Below are 16,106 nucleotides of genomic sequence, written 5' to 3'. Positions count from 1 at the left end.
CGCCGGCGAACGAGCCGCCGCGACGCAGTAGTACTTGCGGGCACCGCCTCTTTCCTCGGCGAGGCCATGGCTTCCGCGGTCGTTCTGGTGCAGGAGACGGAGGGAGGGGATGGAGGAGGTGAGAGGGAAGAGCGGCGACGGAGGCGGCGGAGGCGACGGCGGCGGCGGCGGCGTTCGATCTGGGTTTCGTTGGGTAGGGGAGGGAATCGAGTTGGGTGTGGCGGGATCGAGGTGGAAGGGAATGGAGAAATGATGGGATAAAGTAGGGTTTTTGGGTCTAAATTATTTTGTTCAGCGCGGGGAGCGCATTGACCGTCCACATTACATCGGACGCAAATATATATATTCCAGTTATTTTTCTATTCACACAAATATGATCCACACATATTCCTGTTATATAGTTTCAGTTTGCTTAAAATACCTCCATCTGAAACCAAACTATCAATATATCCTTTGTGACCCACTAAAGGAAGAAAAAATTGACGGATGTTGACGGCCTTGATCCTACGCCGACGACTTTTCTCGGGGTTGTCGGCATAGGTATCGAGGAAGGGAGTGGAGAAGTGTGGTCGTTGGCGTAGATGGACCTAGCCGTCGGCGTTGGCTAAGTATGCCCTTTGGCATACAACAGAGCCATCGTTGTAGCCGGCCATCTCGACGGACTACACGACGGGGCGGAGTCGATGACGTCGGCATAGATTTTTTTTTTGTCGAGCTGATCATGCTTCTGTTCTTATTTACTTATTTCCCAAGATATTTGGAATATAGTTATATTATTTAAATATATAAATTTGAGGGATGCCGATTAGCGGTATCCACACCCCAGACATGCATAAAATATTGGCTCCGTTCAACAAACTATGCGGTGGTTAAGTCCATAACCTAGCTCATTTTGCTTGAAAGCCATAGAACTTCAGTTTTGTGAAGGGTTTTTTCGGAAAAACTATTATAGTCCATGTATGTCGATGTTCCTCGCAACTAGGTCACATAAAATGATGTTGCATGTTGGTCTTTCCATTTTTTGATTCTTTTTGAATTAATTGCCGCTAAACTTTGGTTTCACATGAAATGATAGAGCATGAATCTCGCACCGCGGGGTCCCGGGTGTGACCGGCTTCACGCACATGCGCTTACGGAACTTAGGAAGGTTCTTGGAGGAACTCCCTCTTGGAATGAACCGGAGGGAATCTTGAGAGTACATAGGTTGATCCTTGTTACCACATATGCCTATGACCTAACCAAGGTCAAATAAAGGCATAAGTCCAGTCAAAGTTGTAGTCCGAGGAGTCAACGGATTAGGATTTCTCTGGATCCTACTCCTCGTGGGGTGGGAATTACCTAAAATCTTGTGTGTATTCGCATGGTGTATACACCGAGTGTGGTGGTATGTTGCTATATCTAATATTGAACCCCGGGGTGTGATTCGCTTCACACACATGCAATGGCGACAAGTAGAAAGGTTTTGGACGTATAGGAGGAACTCCCTCGTGGGGGGGGGACCGGAGGGAATCTTGAGAGCATATGGGATGATCCTTGTTCCATATGACCATGGTGTGGTTTCTATGGAGGTTCAAAGTCCGTCGGCATAGTTTCTGACAGTCGGGAACTGGCGTCAACTGACGATAGATCAACACCGACGGCCACGCATAGGCGTGGCCGTTGACCGTAGACCGACGTTCATCCCGTGCGACGATGGCTAGAGGAGAGGCGTCGACAACGCTATGTAGATGGCTGTCGTCGGCGTAGAGGAGCGCCGACGGGAGCCAGCCATTGGCGTAGACGGCGAGTCCTGTGAGCCCTAGTCACCATGGTGTGGTGGTAGTAGCGACTTTCAGGTGTTTGTGTGATGGTTTTGAAGCCTCTCCAAGTCGTTGACGTCTATGATTCCAGCTCAGATCGGTGAGCCGCTCCCTTTAGTGAGATGTCTAGAGCTTCCGGTTGTGCTTGGGACCATGGTGTAGGCCCCATATTTTACGGGCAGACATGAGCCAACGCGGTGTGTATGGCATCCGATTACGCGAGCACGGGGTAGATGTGCATGGTCGTACGAGTCGGCGGGGAACACATCGTCGGTGTTGGTCACATCGAAACCATGACCCTTGCGCGTGTCGAGGACCACGTGGTGGACGCCGGTGGATATGTGTCGACACGCCGATCTTGAGCAACATATGTTGTGTCGTCGGGGATGTCGGGAGAGGCGGACGATGGTCCATATGGTTTCGGTCCGCATGATCTTGCGGCACCTTGCAAAATCGGCGAGTAGTGCGGTCCAAGTTGGCTCACCGGTTTAGTCGAGGTTGGAATGAGAGCATGCACGAGGTTTTCGAGAACGAGGGAATGTCCAGCGAGACCGGCGTGAGAGACGTACGCGTGGTGCTTTGTGAAGTCATTATTTGCTCAAATTGTGTGATATGAAAAGAAGAGGAAAAGGTGTGAGATGGAATTCAATTTTGGAGCACTCGTATCTAAATTGACCTTTGGTATTATAATAATAATAATAATTAATTAATAATTACCACTTAATTTTGTTGGTAAAGGAATTCGATCCCCGGCCTGCTTATTTTCCGGTTCATGGATCCAGCTGTTTTTCGCCATTAATTCGCGACGGATGGGGATTTGTTTCATTTTTGGTTGGCTCTTTCCGATGGACCACCGCTTCATGCAGTACGTGGACTTGTCTTCCGGTGATGTTTAATTTCCGATTGATTGGCTCCACTGAATTAACCAAGTGCCAGGCTGGCTGGCGTACGTGACGCGAGGAAAGGAAGGAAAGGGGATCGATCGAGGCGCTGTTTAATTAATAATTAATTATTTTGGTTGAAAACAAGGCAGGAAGAGGGGAGATCGATCTGGTTTGTCCAGCTGAATCGGTCGATGGATCGGTTTGGGCGTTTGGCTCGCGTTGACCGCGTCCTCCAGCCGTTGACGCGGGGGTCATTCTTGAGCTCTGCTCCAGGAGGCGAAACGCCGTTTTACCAGACGTGGGAGTTAAGCTCACTTATACTATTTCCTATTTTTCTTTCTCTAAATACGGTAAAATAGCATGAAAAATTATGTACTCCCTATATTCATATGTTTTTGTTTCCAAGGATTAACTAATTCAGTAACAAGACGGAAGTGAAGTGTTGAGATTGCTGATACTTCTCCTTGATCAACTACCAGGCATTCGCGAAAGCGTGGGAGAAGGCGTGCTCGCTGAACGACGCCGTGTTCGTGGTCACCGCCAACCGCCGCTACAAGGTAGGCCCGATCAGGTTCATGGGACCGTGCAAGGAGAGGCTGGTGATCCTGATCCACGGCACCATCGTGGCGCCGGAGGAGCCGTCGGAGTGGGACCCCGAGAGCCCACGCCTATGGCTTCTCTTCGGCGGCCTCGCCGGCGCGCGCATCCAGGGCGGCGGCGTCATCGATGGCTCCGGCTCCAAATGGTGGGCCAACTCGTGCAAGATCGACGAGGTCCAAGCCGTGCAAGGCCGCCCGACGGCGGTGACCATCGACTCGTGCTCCGGCGTGCGTGTCCGCGGCCTCCACATCCGAACGCGCAGCGGATGCACCCGACGGTGTCGCGGTCGCGCGCCGTGCGGCTGGACAAGATGGCCATCACGGCGCCGGGGACAGCCCGAACACCGACGGCATCCACGTCGCGGAGTCCACCGCCGTGACCATCACGAGCTGCCGCATCGGCACCGGGACGACCGCATCTCCATCTCCAACGCCGGCTTCGCCGTCAAGATGAGGGGCATCGTGTGCGACCCGGGCCACGGCATCGGCATCGGCAGCCTCGGCCAGGGCGGCTCCTACGCCGCCGTCGAGGGCGTCTCCCTCGACAACGCCCGCATCGCCCGCGCCCGAACGGCGTCCGGATCAAGACGTGGCAGGGCGGCGCAGGGTACGTCCGGAACGTCCGGTTCTCCAACGTGCTCGTCGACGACGTCGACCACCCCATCATCATCGACCAGTTCTACTGCGACCAGAAGACGCCGTGCGCGAACCGGAGCACGAACGTGCAGGTGAGCAACATGGTGTACCGGAACATCACCGGCACGTCGAGGCGCGCGGAGGCGATCAAGTTCGCGTGCAGCGACGCCGTGCCCTGCAGCGACATCGTGCTCAGCAACATCAACTTGTTACGGGAGGACGGCTCCGAGGTGCAGACAGTGTGCAACTGCGCCATGGGGTTCGACTATGAGCCCGTTCGCCCTGCCGCGGACTGCCTCAGGAACAGCGCGTGCGACGGCGGCGGGGACAAGAAGGTCGGCGGCGAGGAGCCCACGGTCCTGCCGCTACACACCGAGCTGTGAAAACCATACGATGGTGCCGATGCAACGTTCGAGGCAATGCCCTTTTGACCAAGTTTGTAAGTGCTATAATTAACTAGGTTTTTTATGATTTTTTATCTTTCCTTGTATTGATAAATTAATCAGAGTATGATGTTTGAAATTTACATGTGTCTGGCGAGAAAAATACTTTGACTTTTTTTACTTCATAAAAAAGAACTTGCTTAACTATTTTGTGTTGCATCCTTATATCTTTTCAATCTTTTTTTTTTCAAAAATTATGTCGATCTATTAATAATCATCAATAGCAGTACAAACAGAACCAAAAGTAATAAAAATTAGAAGTAGGTCTTTCGACCACCTAGCAGTGACTACAAACACTGACGCGAGCCGAATTATGGAGACGTTATAAAAAGCAGTGTGAGAACCTGAACATATTACTGATCAAAGTATTCTAAGACCAAGCTGGTGGCCTCTTTTTCTAGAAATCATTGGTGTGGAGGCTGCAATGCATACGTCGAGACATATTCCTTCGTCTTCCATTTCATACCCTGTGCCAAGCACGGGCATTATGCGTATTTGATATCCCTTCTTATTTTGTCTTCTAGATTTGTGTAGTTCTCAATTGGATGGTACTTGTACGCTGCAACTGGATCGTACTTGTACGCTGCAGGCTACTTATAGCGTTGCAGTTGATGGCACGCATGGACCCAACACATACTTTTTCAGCTCAACATATGAACACGGAAAATGAAAGCATGACAAAATGAAAGCAAATTGAAGAATATGCATATAGATGATAGTTTAGATTACTGCAGCTGAAGCATCTAGGACATATGGATATCGAATAGTAGCTGGGAGGTACTAGACAGGACGATCGACACACAAACATGATCCTCTTATATATAGGAATGGATAGTAGTACTACGATTTTTCTGATGATCCGTCGAAATTTATAAGGGAAACATATATATGAAGTAGGACCTAGGTTTCTCGAGGGATTTAGGAAGCAGAATACTTGGAGAAGAGCTCCTTCAGGTCGGATGGGCTGGTGGTCCTGATGATCTCGTCAAGGCAACCAGCGGTGAATACCTTGTGCACGGTGGTGCGGGATTTGATGAACTCCATGCAGACATCTTTCAACCAGCGGCATCCCCTCCGCTCAGCCACCACAATAATGTTTGCCACACTGGCCATGGTTATGGAACAACTGGCCAATATCTCTTCACAGATTATCTTGAGCTTTTGGAGATCATATCGGACCGCAGCTTCAAGCAAATTTAGCATCATTTTTACAATTCTATCTTCTTCTTCTTCTTCTTCTTCTTCTTCTTCTTCTTCTTCTTCTTCATTGTTCTCTGTGTTCTCTCCTTCTGCTCCATTATCCTCAGTGTTGTCTCCTTCCTCTATATCTCCTTCATTCTCCCCCAGTAGGATGAACCATGCAACAGCATCGGTGTAGATGAAGGTAAGCAACGTACTAAAGACGTTTGCTTCGATGCCATTTATCTTGAGGACACTTGGCGCAGTAGCGCCCTCATCCATGGCCCCGAATAGCTGTGCCTTGAAGACCGTAGATCGGGCTGCAAGCACAATCCTGTGCGCCGCGAACTTCTTGCCACCAACCTCAAACGTAATGTCGGCACCCTCCTTTGTGAGGAGAAGGTTGCTGAAATGGCTTTGCATGTCAGACGGCGGCAATTGGATAAACACAGGAGCCGTGGTACTGGTACTGGCGGCCTGCTGCTCAGTGTTGTTTTTTCTTTTTTTGCGGGGATGCTCCTCAGTATTGTTAGCCGCCCTGATGACAAGAAGGTCGCATCGAATGGCGAAGCTATCGTTCTTAAGGTGTCTCGATCTTTCCAGAGCGTGGTTTGACATGAACCTTGTGTAGCCCATACCATCATCGATGTCAAATTTGTTATCCCGACGTATGATCGTTGGCACCTGCAACTCTGGTTGATCAATGAAACTTAACTCATACTGAACCTTGACGCCCTGGCTGGCACCTTCATGTCCTCCCACATCGTCGTCACTCTCTAGTATAAGCGACATACACTTCTCATTGTCATCATCGTCATCCTTACCATTTGGGTAGTACTTGACAATCCAGCGATGGCCACCAATCAGGAAAGGACGAGACGAGATGAACTCCCCGTTTGGTGTTGTGTCTTTGGTAGGGGAGTATCCCTGGACCACGAGCAAGTGGTACCCGCTGTCCACGCCAGCGTCGAAGGGCGACGAGGTGAAGTCGCACAACTTACCATCGACGATGAGGGACACGCCAGCGAAAGCCATGTCCAACGAGCCTCGAGTGGTAGAGCTGCGAGAAACATCAGGATATGCGTGAGAATCAACTACAAGCTAGATGGGGCGCAGTACGTACATGATGATGTACTGGGAAAAGAATGATCTAAGAAATTAAATCTAAAGTCAGGGGGAGAGGCATATCTTCGCATGTATACTTACCGAGGATCGCCGGAGCGGCCGGACAGCCGCTGTGGGAGATGATGAGACGATCCTTTGGAGGAGAGATTTGCCAGATCGAGGACCGGAGAGAGCAAGGCTGAGGTTGGGCGCATTTATATAAACACTCCTCCTCTTCTCAAAACCTCGTCGTGTTCAAACCTGATTATTCCCGAGCGCCTCCTCGATAGCTTAAACACGTACGCACTATGCCGTATTAATGCAGGATTACAGTTCCGAGGAGACAATCGGTTGCGCCTGACCTGAAATCGATTCATTTCTTTTTTGGTTGTTTTTTAAGGAAAATGCCATCCACTACGGGAGAATTGGACTTTGCCGTGCACCAAAATCGCACGGCAAAGGGGCAAATCAGCTCGGCAAAGCCTTTGCCGTGCGGCCATGCACGGTAAAGATTGCTCGGCAACGACCTGCCAGACAAAGCCATATTTATCGTGCGTCGCGCGAAAATCGCACGGCAAAGGCTTTGCGCGACGCAGCTTTGCCGTGCGTTGTGACTTCTTTGTCGTGCGCTTTTCTTTGCCGTGCGGCACTCTTTGCCGTGTGCTTCCCCTCCAACCCGCACGGCAAAGACTTGACTTTGTCGTGCGCTTCCCCTCCACCCCGCAGTGCACAGGTGGGCGGCCTTTGCCGTGTGGTGCACGGTCAAGATGGCCTTTGCCGTGTGCACATGTCTTTGCCGTGTGCATACGCACGGCAAATGTGCTGAAATTTTTTCAGATTTTTCCTGTTTCCCCATTAATCTCTGCATATGCAATTCACAAATACCAATAATCATCCAGATACACATATAGCACAATATATATAGCATTTGCACATCATCAACAACAAAGTTCACACACGAATAGTCCAACAAAGTCCATACAATAGTCCAACAACAAAATCTCCAACATAGAATGTTCCAAGTCGCACAATAAAGTTCATACAACCAACATCAACATTCGCCATTTTCGTGGCCACTTCCTTGTCCTTCTCCACCTCCTTGTCCTCCTACAAGTTCATAGATGCATAAGTGGCATGGAATGGCTAAAATTGACATGTAAGGCATGGGAGAACTAAAATTGACATGGAATGGCTAAAATTGAACATAATCGCTAAAATTGACATGAAATGGCTAAAATTAACATGGAATGGCTAAAATTGAACATAATGGCTAAAATTGACATGGTGGAATAGCTAAAATTCAAGTACCTCACAAGTGACATGGTATGGGAGAACTAGAAGTGTAGAAGAACCTACAAGTGTAGGAGAACTCACCTAGAAACTGCTGCAGGCTCCGGATGATGCCCGTATTGTTGACGGTCATCTGAGGTGTCAGCGGGCTCTGACTTGGTGGTCGCTGGAGGAGCGCCAACATGTGCGGATCAGGCGCGGGCTGCAATATCCAAAGTTCGGTTAGACAACGAACAAGATTGAGACGGAGATATTAAGTTAACCACTTACCCAGTTGAACATAGGAGGACACGACGTGCTAGGAGCACTACTCCCTGATGGGGAAGTCAGCACGGCCTGGTTCATGAACATCTGCTGGAACATCTGTTGTTGTTGTTGCATCTGTTGCAACATCTGCTGCTGCATTTGCATGTTGTCCCTAAGCTGCTGATGCATCTGCATCTTCTCCTCTTGGTTCCTTCGTTCCCTTTCTTCCATCTCCGCCTACGTTGTGTTGCCGTGATGTCAGTAAGATTGCAATGGAAAACATGTAATGAAGCGTAGAGGATCGACGAAGAACTTACCCGTAACTTCTCGACAGCTAGATCCGAAGCTCGTGGGCGGATCTCTACCCGAGGCTGCTCGCTCGTACGCCCACGACGGATCTGGCGTAGAGATGGAATGGTCCTTGGGTCGACTAACCCGTCAGCAATCCATAGGCGGCCACCCTTCTTGCCTTGTCCCGCAAGCACAGTTACAACGTCAATGAGAGTTTGTAAAAAGAAACTAGGGATTCATCGATCTAATTACAAGATAGCTTTGAAGAAAAAAAAAACAAGACCTAGCTGTTATATGTGCTGCCATGTTAGACTCTCTATAACAATGATTAAAACTCGACCTTCCCGATTACTCCTCCGCAATCTGCATACACTTGCATTGCCTCGTTCCAAATTTGTTCCTGTCCAGAGCAATAATGAATGACTTCCATGGAATATGTTGATTCTGTTTCTATATCGTTAGCCCCCATCGAACTTGTAATCCATATTGCGTAGCCAAAGCTTCAGCCATAGCAACTATGGCCACGTGACGAATGAATTTTGTAGCTGCTGCAATAAAGGTGCCATTTCTTTTTTGGTTGTTACTTCATGTTTGTAAAATTTGACCAACAAGTAGTGAAGTACATATACATACTCCCCCCGTTGTCATTTAGTCTGAATTCTACAAATTATGAGTCCAATTAGCAAGTCATTTAATAATACTCCCTTCATAAAAAAAGAATAATATCGCATATTTATTTAAATTTAAATGTATGTAGACACTAGATCGCGTCTAGATACCTTCAACTTTAGATAAATCTGTGACATCTCTTTTTAAGACGCAGTGGGTACTAGTTTGATATGTGAACAACCAATCTAAGTTATATTTAAATTAATGACATCCAATAGAGGGAACATTACTGCTTCGTGTTCTATGTTACTGTTGGTTACAAAGTTAAAATATAGACTAATTCAAAACTAGTTCCAGACCTAGGATGTAGAGTATTTGAGAACGGATAGACTATAGTTTGTCGGTGTTTTTACAAAATTAATGAGTTAAGATAAAGGCAACTAAACTAGGGCAGTTCAAATTTTTTGGTTAATAAAACTTGGTCAAGAGAAAACATTAAAAAAAGAGCTACAACACCAGCTTGGAAACTAGGCCATCCATAGCCTAGTGGGCTTGTGCCGGTTGACAGTCTCATGGCCACTCAGACTTCTGAATACAACTTCTTAATGGAGACAATCCTTCGGAGGAGATAAATAATAGGTTCATATTATTCTTCCTGAGGTACCCAAACCCACCATCTTTGTCTAAATACCATCCTATCAGCTTGTGCAATGTGATCTTCAAAATGGCATCCAAGTACTTGCTAATTAATTTGAAGTATATCCTCCTTGAAATTATTTCTAAAGGGCAATCGACATTTGTCTAGGACGGCTTATTATTTATAATGTAATCACAGCTGACGAATGCTTTCATTTTATGAAGAATGGAAGTAAGAGAAACGTTCACTGTGCTCGGTGTGGATCCCAAGATCCCCTCCACAAGGCCCAACCCGGCCGCTCACCTTTGGTTGGAGGAGGCCGTCACAACCATGCCCGGGTCGCCGCCCTAGCGCCCATGTGGTACAGGCAGAGCAGCAAGTTGCCGTCACGCGCATGATCCTTCCCAGACGCACGAGCGCACCACTGTGGCCCTCCATGCCCTGACGGGTCTAGATCAGCACCGGGTGACAGAAGCCGCTCGTCTTGGCTCTTGGGCACATGCAAAGGCCTGATCTATCTGTGTGACGATAGGAAGCCGCCCGGTGTCGTCGCCTTGGCCAACCCGGCCACCGGCGAGCCTCTCGCCGCTGCCATGCGTCACCGACATCATCACTCGTCTCAACCCGGAATGGCACTCACTGTATAGCTTTGCGCACCACCAGATGGACGGGAGGTACACTGTGGTGCACATCATGTGTTCCTTCGACCACGTCTACGAGTTCGATACGACTGCAGGTGTTCATGCTTGGCGAGGCGGCCTGGCGAAACGTCAGGATGCCATGGATCAGCGGTGTCACGGCGGGGTGCCACCTCGACATTGGCGTAGTGAGCCCGTGAGCGTCGATAGTGCGAACTATAGGGTCATGGAGGAAACCGATGAGATCATATCTTTCGATCTTGGGGACAAGCGTGTCACGCCGGTCAAGACGCTCCACGTGCAAGTTGAAGCCGGAGACGGTTGGTCATGCCAACGCCTGACAGAGGTGCACGGGAGGCTGGGCATGGCCATCTTCTGTAGTTCACGGAAGGACAAAAAGACCAAAGTGTGGTTACTGGAGAGTGCCAGTGCCAGGGTGATGACGTTGGGACTTCAAGTGAAGAGTGTTGTGTCAACAGAGTATTTTCCCCACAAGTATGACTCGACGGTTATATCGAACGCTCGGGGAATGGACTAAAGATTTATCTCTCCCTCTCTTCTTCTAGCAATCCTGCAAAATAAAATAAAGCCTTGTGTCCCCAACTCCACCGTGTGGTTGTCAAGCGCAAGATTTCGTGTAAGTAAAATAGTAACTAGAGTAAAATAAACTAAACAAGTAGAGTAAAGTAAGTAAAAGTAGTAATGGAAAGTATTTTATGTTTTGGAATTAAAATAGTGCTGCAAATAAAAAGTAAGATAAAATTAATGGAAAGGTATTAAGAATTAACAAAGAGATGATGCAACACATCTCTCTTATACTTCACAAGACAGGAAAAACTTTATGCAATCTTGTATTAAGAATTAACAGAGTATAGTCATAAGTACTTTGACATTATGTTTGAATATCAAATATGCTACCTTGATCAAACAAGATTATCACTTTTGTCACGTCACGAACATAGCACACACATTCACTTTATCCCTAGTGATATAGCAAAAGAAAAGGCAAAGCCATAATAGATCATGGATTTATTGTTACTATTCAATCACTAAAACAATGCTATTCCATCTAACACACACATAACCCCACACATGTTCTTGTATACAAGTTGGATCAGAACCAATACTTAAGAATGGGGTACATAATATGCATCTATCAATACATCTTACACAAAGTATACACTACTAGGAAATCCTATAGCTGCCAACACTGCTGTTGGCGCACCACAAAAGGTGCCCACCCGTGGTAAATACTACCGGCGTACCGTGTTTTGAGCGCGCCGGTGATGGCCCAATACTGTCGCCGCAACAAAAATTTAGTGTGCTGGGGGTAAAGTTTAAAGAGGTCCGGGCTAGATCAAAAATTCCAGCCCCTTACCCTCGGCACGCCCCTACGGTGGTGCGCCGGTGGTAAACAATTTACCACCGACACACCACCATAGAGGCGCGCCTGGGCTAAGGGGAGCATATATTTTATCTCCACCCCCCTCCTCCTCGGGAACGCCTTTTTCCGTTTTGAAAAAAAATTGAAAATTATAGATATTTCAAAAAATTAAATCCATCGAGATTCCCATGTGTTATGCCATCTAATTTTAATGAAAATTTAAAACACATGAACTTCGATATATTATGCAAAATGGCGTCATGTTTCGGTAAAATGGAAGTTCTGGTTGCATATGACCTCCGATGAAAAACTTTTTTATATCAAAATGTATCTATGTGAAATTTCCTATCCAATTTCAACATCCTACGATTTTTTAGTGATTTTTTAGATTACCAAATTAGAGAAGGAAAACAGAGTTTTTTGAGGTTTTAAATTTTGATAAAAAAATAAAAAATTACCCCTGGCGCAACACCATACTAGGTGCGTCGGCGGTAACATTTTCTACATAGGCACAAACCAGCCTCCTCCTCCTCCTCTTCCACTTCTCCTCCTCCTCCTCTTTCACTTCTCCTCCTCCTCCTCCTCCTCCTTCACTTCTCCATACCTCCTCCTCCGACCACCTTCTCTTCTCCTCCCTCCACTTTCCCTTCTCCTCTTCTACCTTCTTCATCTCCCTCCCTCTGGCAAGAACCTTCTCAAGCTAATCACCGTTGACCACCTCATCGAACTCCCTCCTACGAGTTTCTACATCCGGCCGGCCTCCCTCCGATAAGCTTCTCGGGCGACCTCCTCTCACTCCGGTGGCCACCTCCTTTCACTCCAATGGACACGGACACGGCGACAACCACGGTGTAAGAGCCGACCACGGTGATGGAGATGCCACAGTCACGAACTAGAACTCGACATAGACTTAGACCTAGATCTAGATCTGGATCGGGCTTTTTTTGAATCCTATAAATAACATCGATGGTGCACCAGGCTGGTGCGCCGTCAATAACTCGTATTACCGCTGGCGCACGGGCTAGTGCATCGGCAATAATCCATTACCACCAGCCTGTTTCCACCAGCGGGCTCTAATGCGCCGGCAGACACCTTTTTTGGTGTGCCAATAAGGCTTTTCCTAGTAGTGATAGTCAAATCTCATAGCATCATATCATGGAATAAAGATCCACCACATAGGTATTACAAATATGACCATAATCATGTTGGGCAACTCATATGGCACTAAGAACTATGAAGAACATGAGAGAAATAGATCAAGCTACTACCACAAACCCAAAGTCCAGAGGTGGACTACTCCCCCTTGATCATGGTGGTGATGAGGAAGACGTTGGAGAAGGTGGAGATCGCTCCGGCGGTGGCTCTGGCGGAGTTTCCTGATGCATGTAAAATACATACATGAACTTTGTCCTTTATCATATTGAATTACCACATATTTGCAACATATATGATGATAATACCACGTTTTACATTGATTTATGGGGATTTACCAATGATCCCCTTTATTTGGTTTATAACTCTGCAGAACAGAAAAACCCCGTTTTGCGTATTTTTCACTTTTAGAGACCTATATGGAGTCTAATTGACCTGAGATTTTTGGAGCGTCACTTTTTCATTGGGAGAAGCACCCTGGGCCCTGGAACCACACCTGGAGAGGCCTGAGGCCCGAAAGAGTACAGGTGGTGCGCCTATCAAGGTAGGGCACGCCACCCACCCTCTTTCAGTCGTTGATCGTCCGATTGCCCCGATTCTTTCGCCCATCGACATATTTTGACCTAAAAATCACTATATATATGACCCCGAAGAGTTCTCGGGAGGAGAGCGCCGCACAAACACAGAAACACGAAAATGGAGGCTTCTGCAGAGAAGATTGGAGGGGGAAACTCCGTCGGGATCACCGCCGGAGGGATCTCGACCTTCTCCAACGTCTTCATCATCATCACCATGATCAAGGGGGGGTAGTCCAACTCTGTACTACGGGTTTGTGGCAGTAGGTTGATATATTTCTCTCATGTTCTTCATAGTTCTTAGTATCATATGAGCTGCCTCACATGATTATGGCCATATTTGTAATACGCATGTGGTGGATCTTTATTCTATGATATTGTGCTATGAGATCTGATCATATTATGTGTAAAATGTATTGATAGATGCATATTATGTACCACGTTCTTAAGTATTTGTTATAATCCAACATCTATGCAAGAGTGTGTGTGGGGTGATGTGTGTATTAGATGGAGTAGCATGGTTCTAGTGATTGGATAATGACAATATTTTCAAGATCTATTATTGCCTTGGCCTTTTCCTTTGCTACCTCACTAGGGATAAAGTGAATGCATGTGCTATATTCGTCACGTGACAGTAGTGATGATCTTGCTTGTTCAAGGTAACATATTTGATATTCAAACTTCATGTCAAAGTGCTTATTGATATGCTCTGCTAATTCTTAATACAAGATTGCATGGAGTTTCTTTCTTGTGGAGTATAAGAGAGATGTGTTGCATCATCTCTATGTTAGGACGTGATGTCCATATTAATTCTGATCTTAGGCATACTATTATTTGCACCTTCATATCTCACCGATGAATTACTATTTGTTCACTACAACTTAAAGAGATAATAGTCAAGTAAACCCGTGAACCCCGATCCACTTTTTATCATAAGAAACACCTTTATATTGATTTTATCTTGTTTTCTATTTGTTGCACTATTTTAATCCGAAAATACAAAAAAATACTTTTCCTATTTGCATCCAAAACACACAAAAAAAATCAACCCCTTTACAGTTTTTACTTAGTTATTTTATATAGTCTAGTTTTATTTGCTTTATTTTTTACTTGTGTTTATTTACTTACATGAAACGTTGTGTTTGACAATCACATGGTGGAGTTGGGGACACAAGGCATTTATTTACTTGCACGATTGCTAGAAGAAGGGAGAAGAGAACACTCTTTCTCTAGTTCATCGAGAGTTTTATATAAGCCCTCGAGTCACCCTTGTGGGGAAATACTCTGCTGACACAACACTATGCACTTGTAGTCCCCATGTCATCAAGATATTTTCTGGCGCCGTTGTTGGGGAACTGAGAAGAGTGTATTACAGTGATTGTCAACTTCCACAGCAAGTGCAAGGTATTTTCTAGCACCCTAAGAAAAGCTTGGGGAGGTAACACCCATGCGAGCTTTCTTTTCTCTTTTAGATTTTGCATCCTATTTTATTTGTCTTGTTTTTAGTCTTTTATTGCTTGTTAGTTTTTTTTCTTAAAAATTGAAAAACTCATAAATATTAGTGCGAACCATGTTTAAGCAACATAAAAAGTAAAGAGGAGCGGCATGGGGTTGTAGCCATATTACATCCACAAAGGGCATTAGCTACCACATTGATCCTAAGATAAAAATTTCTATCTACAAATCAAGATTTGATCATGGGAATGCCTTGGCAGATGAACTTCATATTAATATTTTTGATGAAATTTGTGCTAAAACTGTTACTCCCAACATGGACCCTGGTCAACTACTTTATAATGATGATGATTTAGCTTTATTGGTCAACTACTACAATATATGCAAACGACTAAAAATAAAAACAAACAAAAAATTCGAAGAAAATTCAAAGTTAAGTCCTTTCAAGTCAATGTCTTTTGATATTCTTTTCACATCTTGACTCTTCTCCTTGCTCTTGAACCCTGATACGTTGCAAACATATCCATAATTTTTGATGATCCATGCTTATTTTACACCAATTTCTATATTCGTGGCACTTCTATGCATTTTCTGAAACTAACCTATTGACAAGATGTCACAGTGCCAGTTCCTGTTTTCTGATGTTTTGTATTTCAGAAAAGTTGTACAGGAAATATTCTCGGAATTGGACGAAACAAAAGCCGAAGTTCCTATTTTACTGTAACGAAGATAGAGTCCATAGGACAGACGGAGGAGGGCCAGGAGGCGGCCACACCAAACCTGGGCGCGGCTCAGCCCCTGCCCGCGCCTAGGGGTGGTGCGGGGCCCCTGGCACCCAGTTCTGCTACATGTTTCTAAGCACTGAAACACCGTTTACAACCAGTTCTGCTACATGTTTGTTTGCTGCCATTTTTATTTCAGATTGCAATTACCACTTACAATCATCCATATTACTTGTATTTCACTATCTCTTCGCCGAACTAGTGCACCTATACACCTGACAAGTGTATTGGGTGTGTTGGGGACACAATAGACTTCTTGTATCGTAATTGCAGGGTTGCTTGAGAGGGATATCTTTGACCTCTATCTCCCTGAGTTCGATAAACCTTGGGTGATCCATTTCTGGGAAACTAGCTACTATTCTACAAACCTCTGCACTTGGAGGCCCAACACTGTCCACAAGAA

At 46.2% G+C, this 16,106-nt stretch overlaps 1 protein-coding gene and 1 pseudogene across 1 annotated transcript; one reads left to right on the top strand and one right to left on the bottom strand.

The window, feature by feature from the left end:
* The first annotated feature begins 2,310 nt into the window (after positions 1 to 2,310).
* LOC124689648 lies at positions 2,311 to 4,301 on the top strand (annotated as a pseudogene).
* Positions 4,302 to 5,279: 978 nt separating this feature from the next.
* Positions 5,280 to 6,575, bottom strand: LOC124689647 (BTB/POZ and MATH domain-containing protein 3-like). The gene is made up of 3 exons (XM_047223143.1): positions 6,151 to 6,575; positions 5,713 to 5,961; positions 5,280 to 5,610 (listed from the first exon to the last, which is right to left on the bottom strand). Exons 1-3 carry the CDS (start codon positions 6,573 to 6,575, stop codon positions 5,280 to 5,282), a joined length of 1,005 nt encoding a protein of 334 aa, XP_047079099.1.
* Positions 6,576 to 16,106: the final 9,531 nt, after the last annotated feature.

This window comes from Lolium rigidum, chromosome 2, assembly GCF_022539505.1.
Source record: "Lolium rigidum isolate FL_2022 chromosome 2, APGP_CSIRO_Lrig_0.1, whole genome shotgun sequence".
NCBI classification, from domain to species: Eukaryota; Viridiplantae; Streptophyta; class Magnoliopsida; order Poales; family Poaceae; genus Lolium; species Lolium rigidum.
Note: the sequence above shows the minus strand (reverse complement) of the source record. Positions and strands in the feature narration are given on the sequence as shown.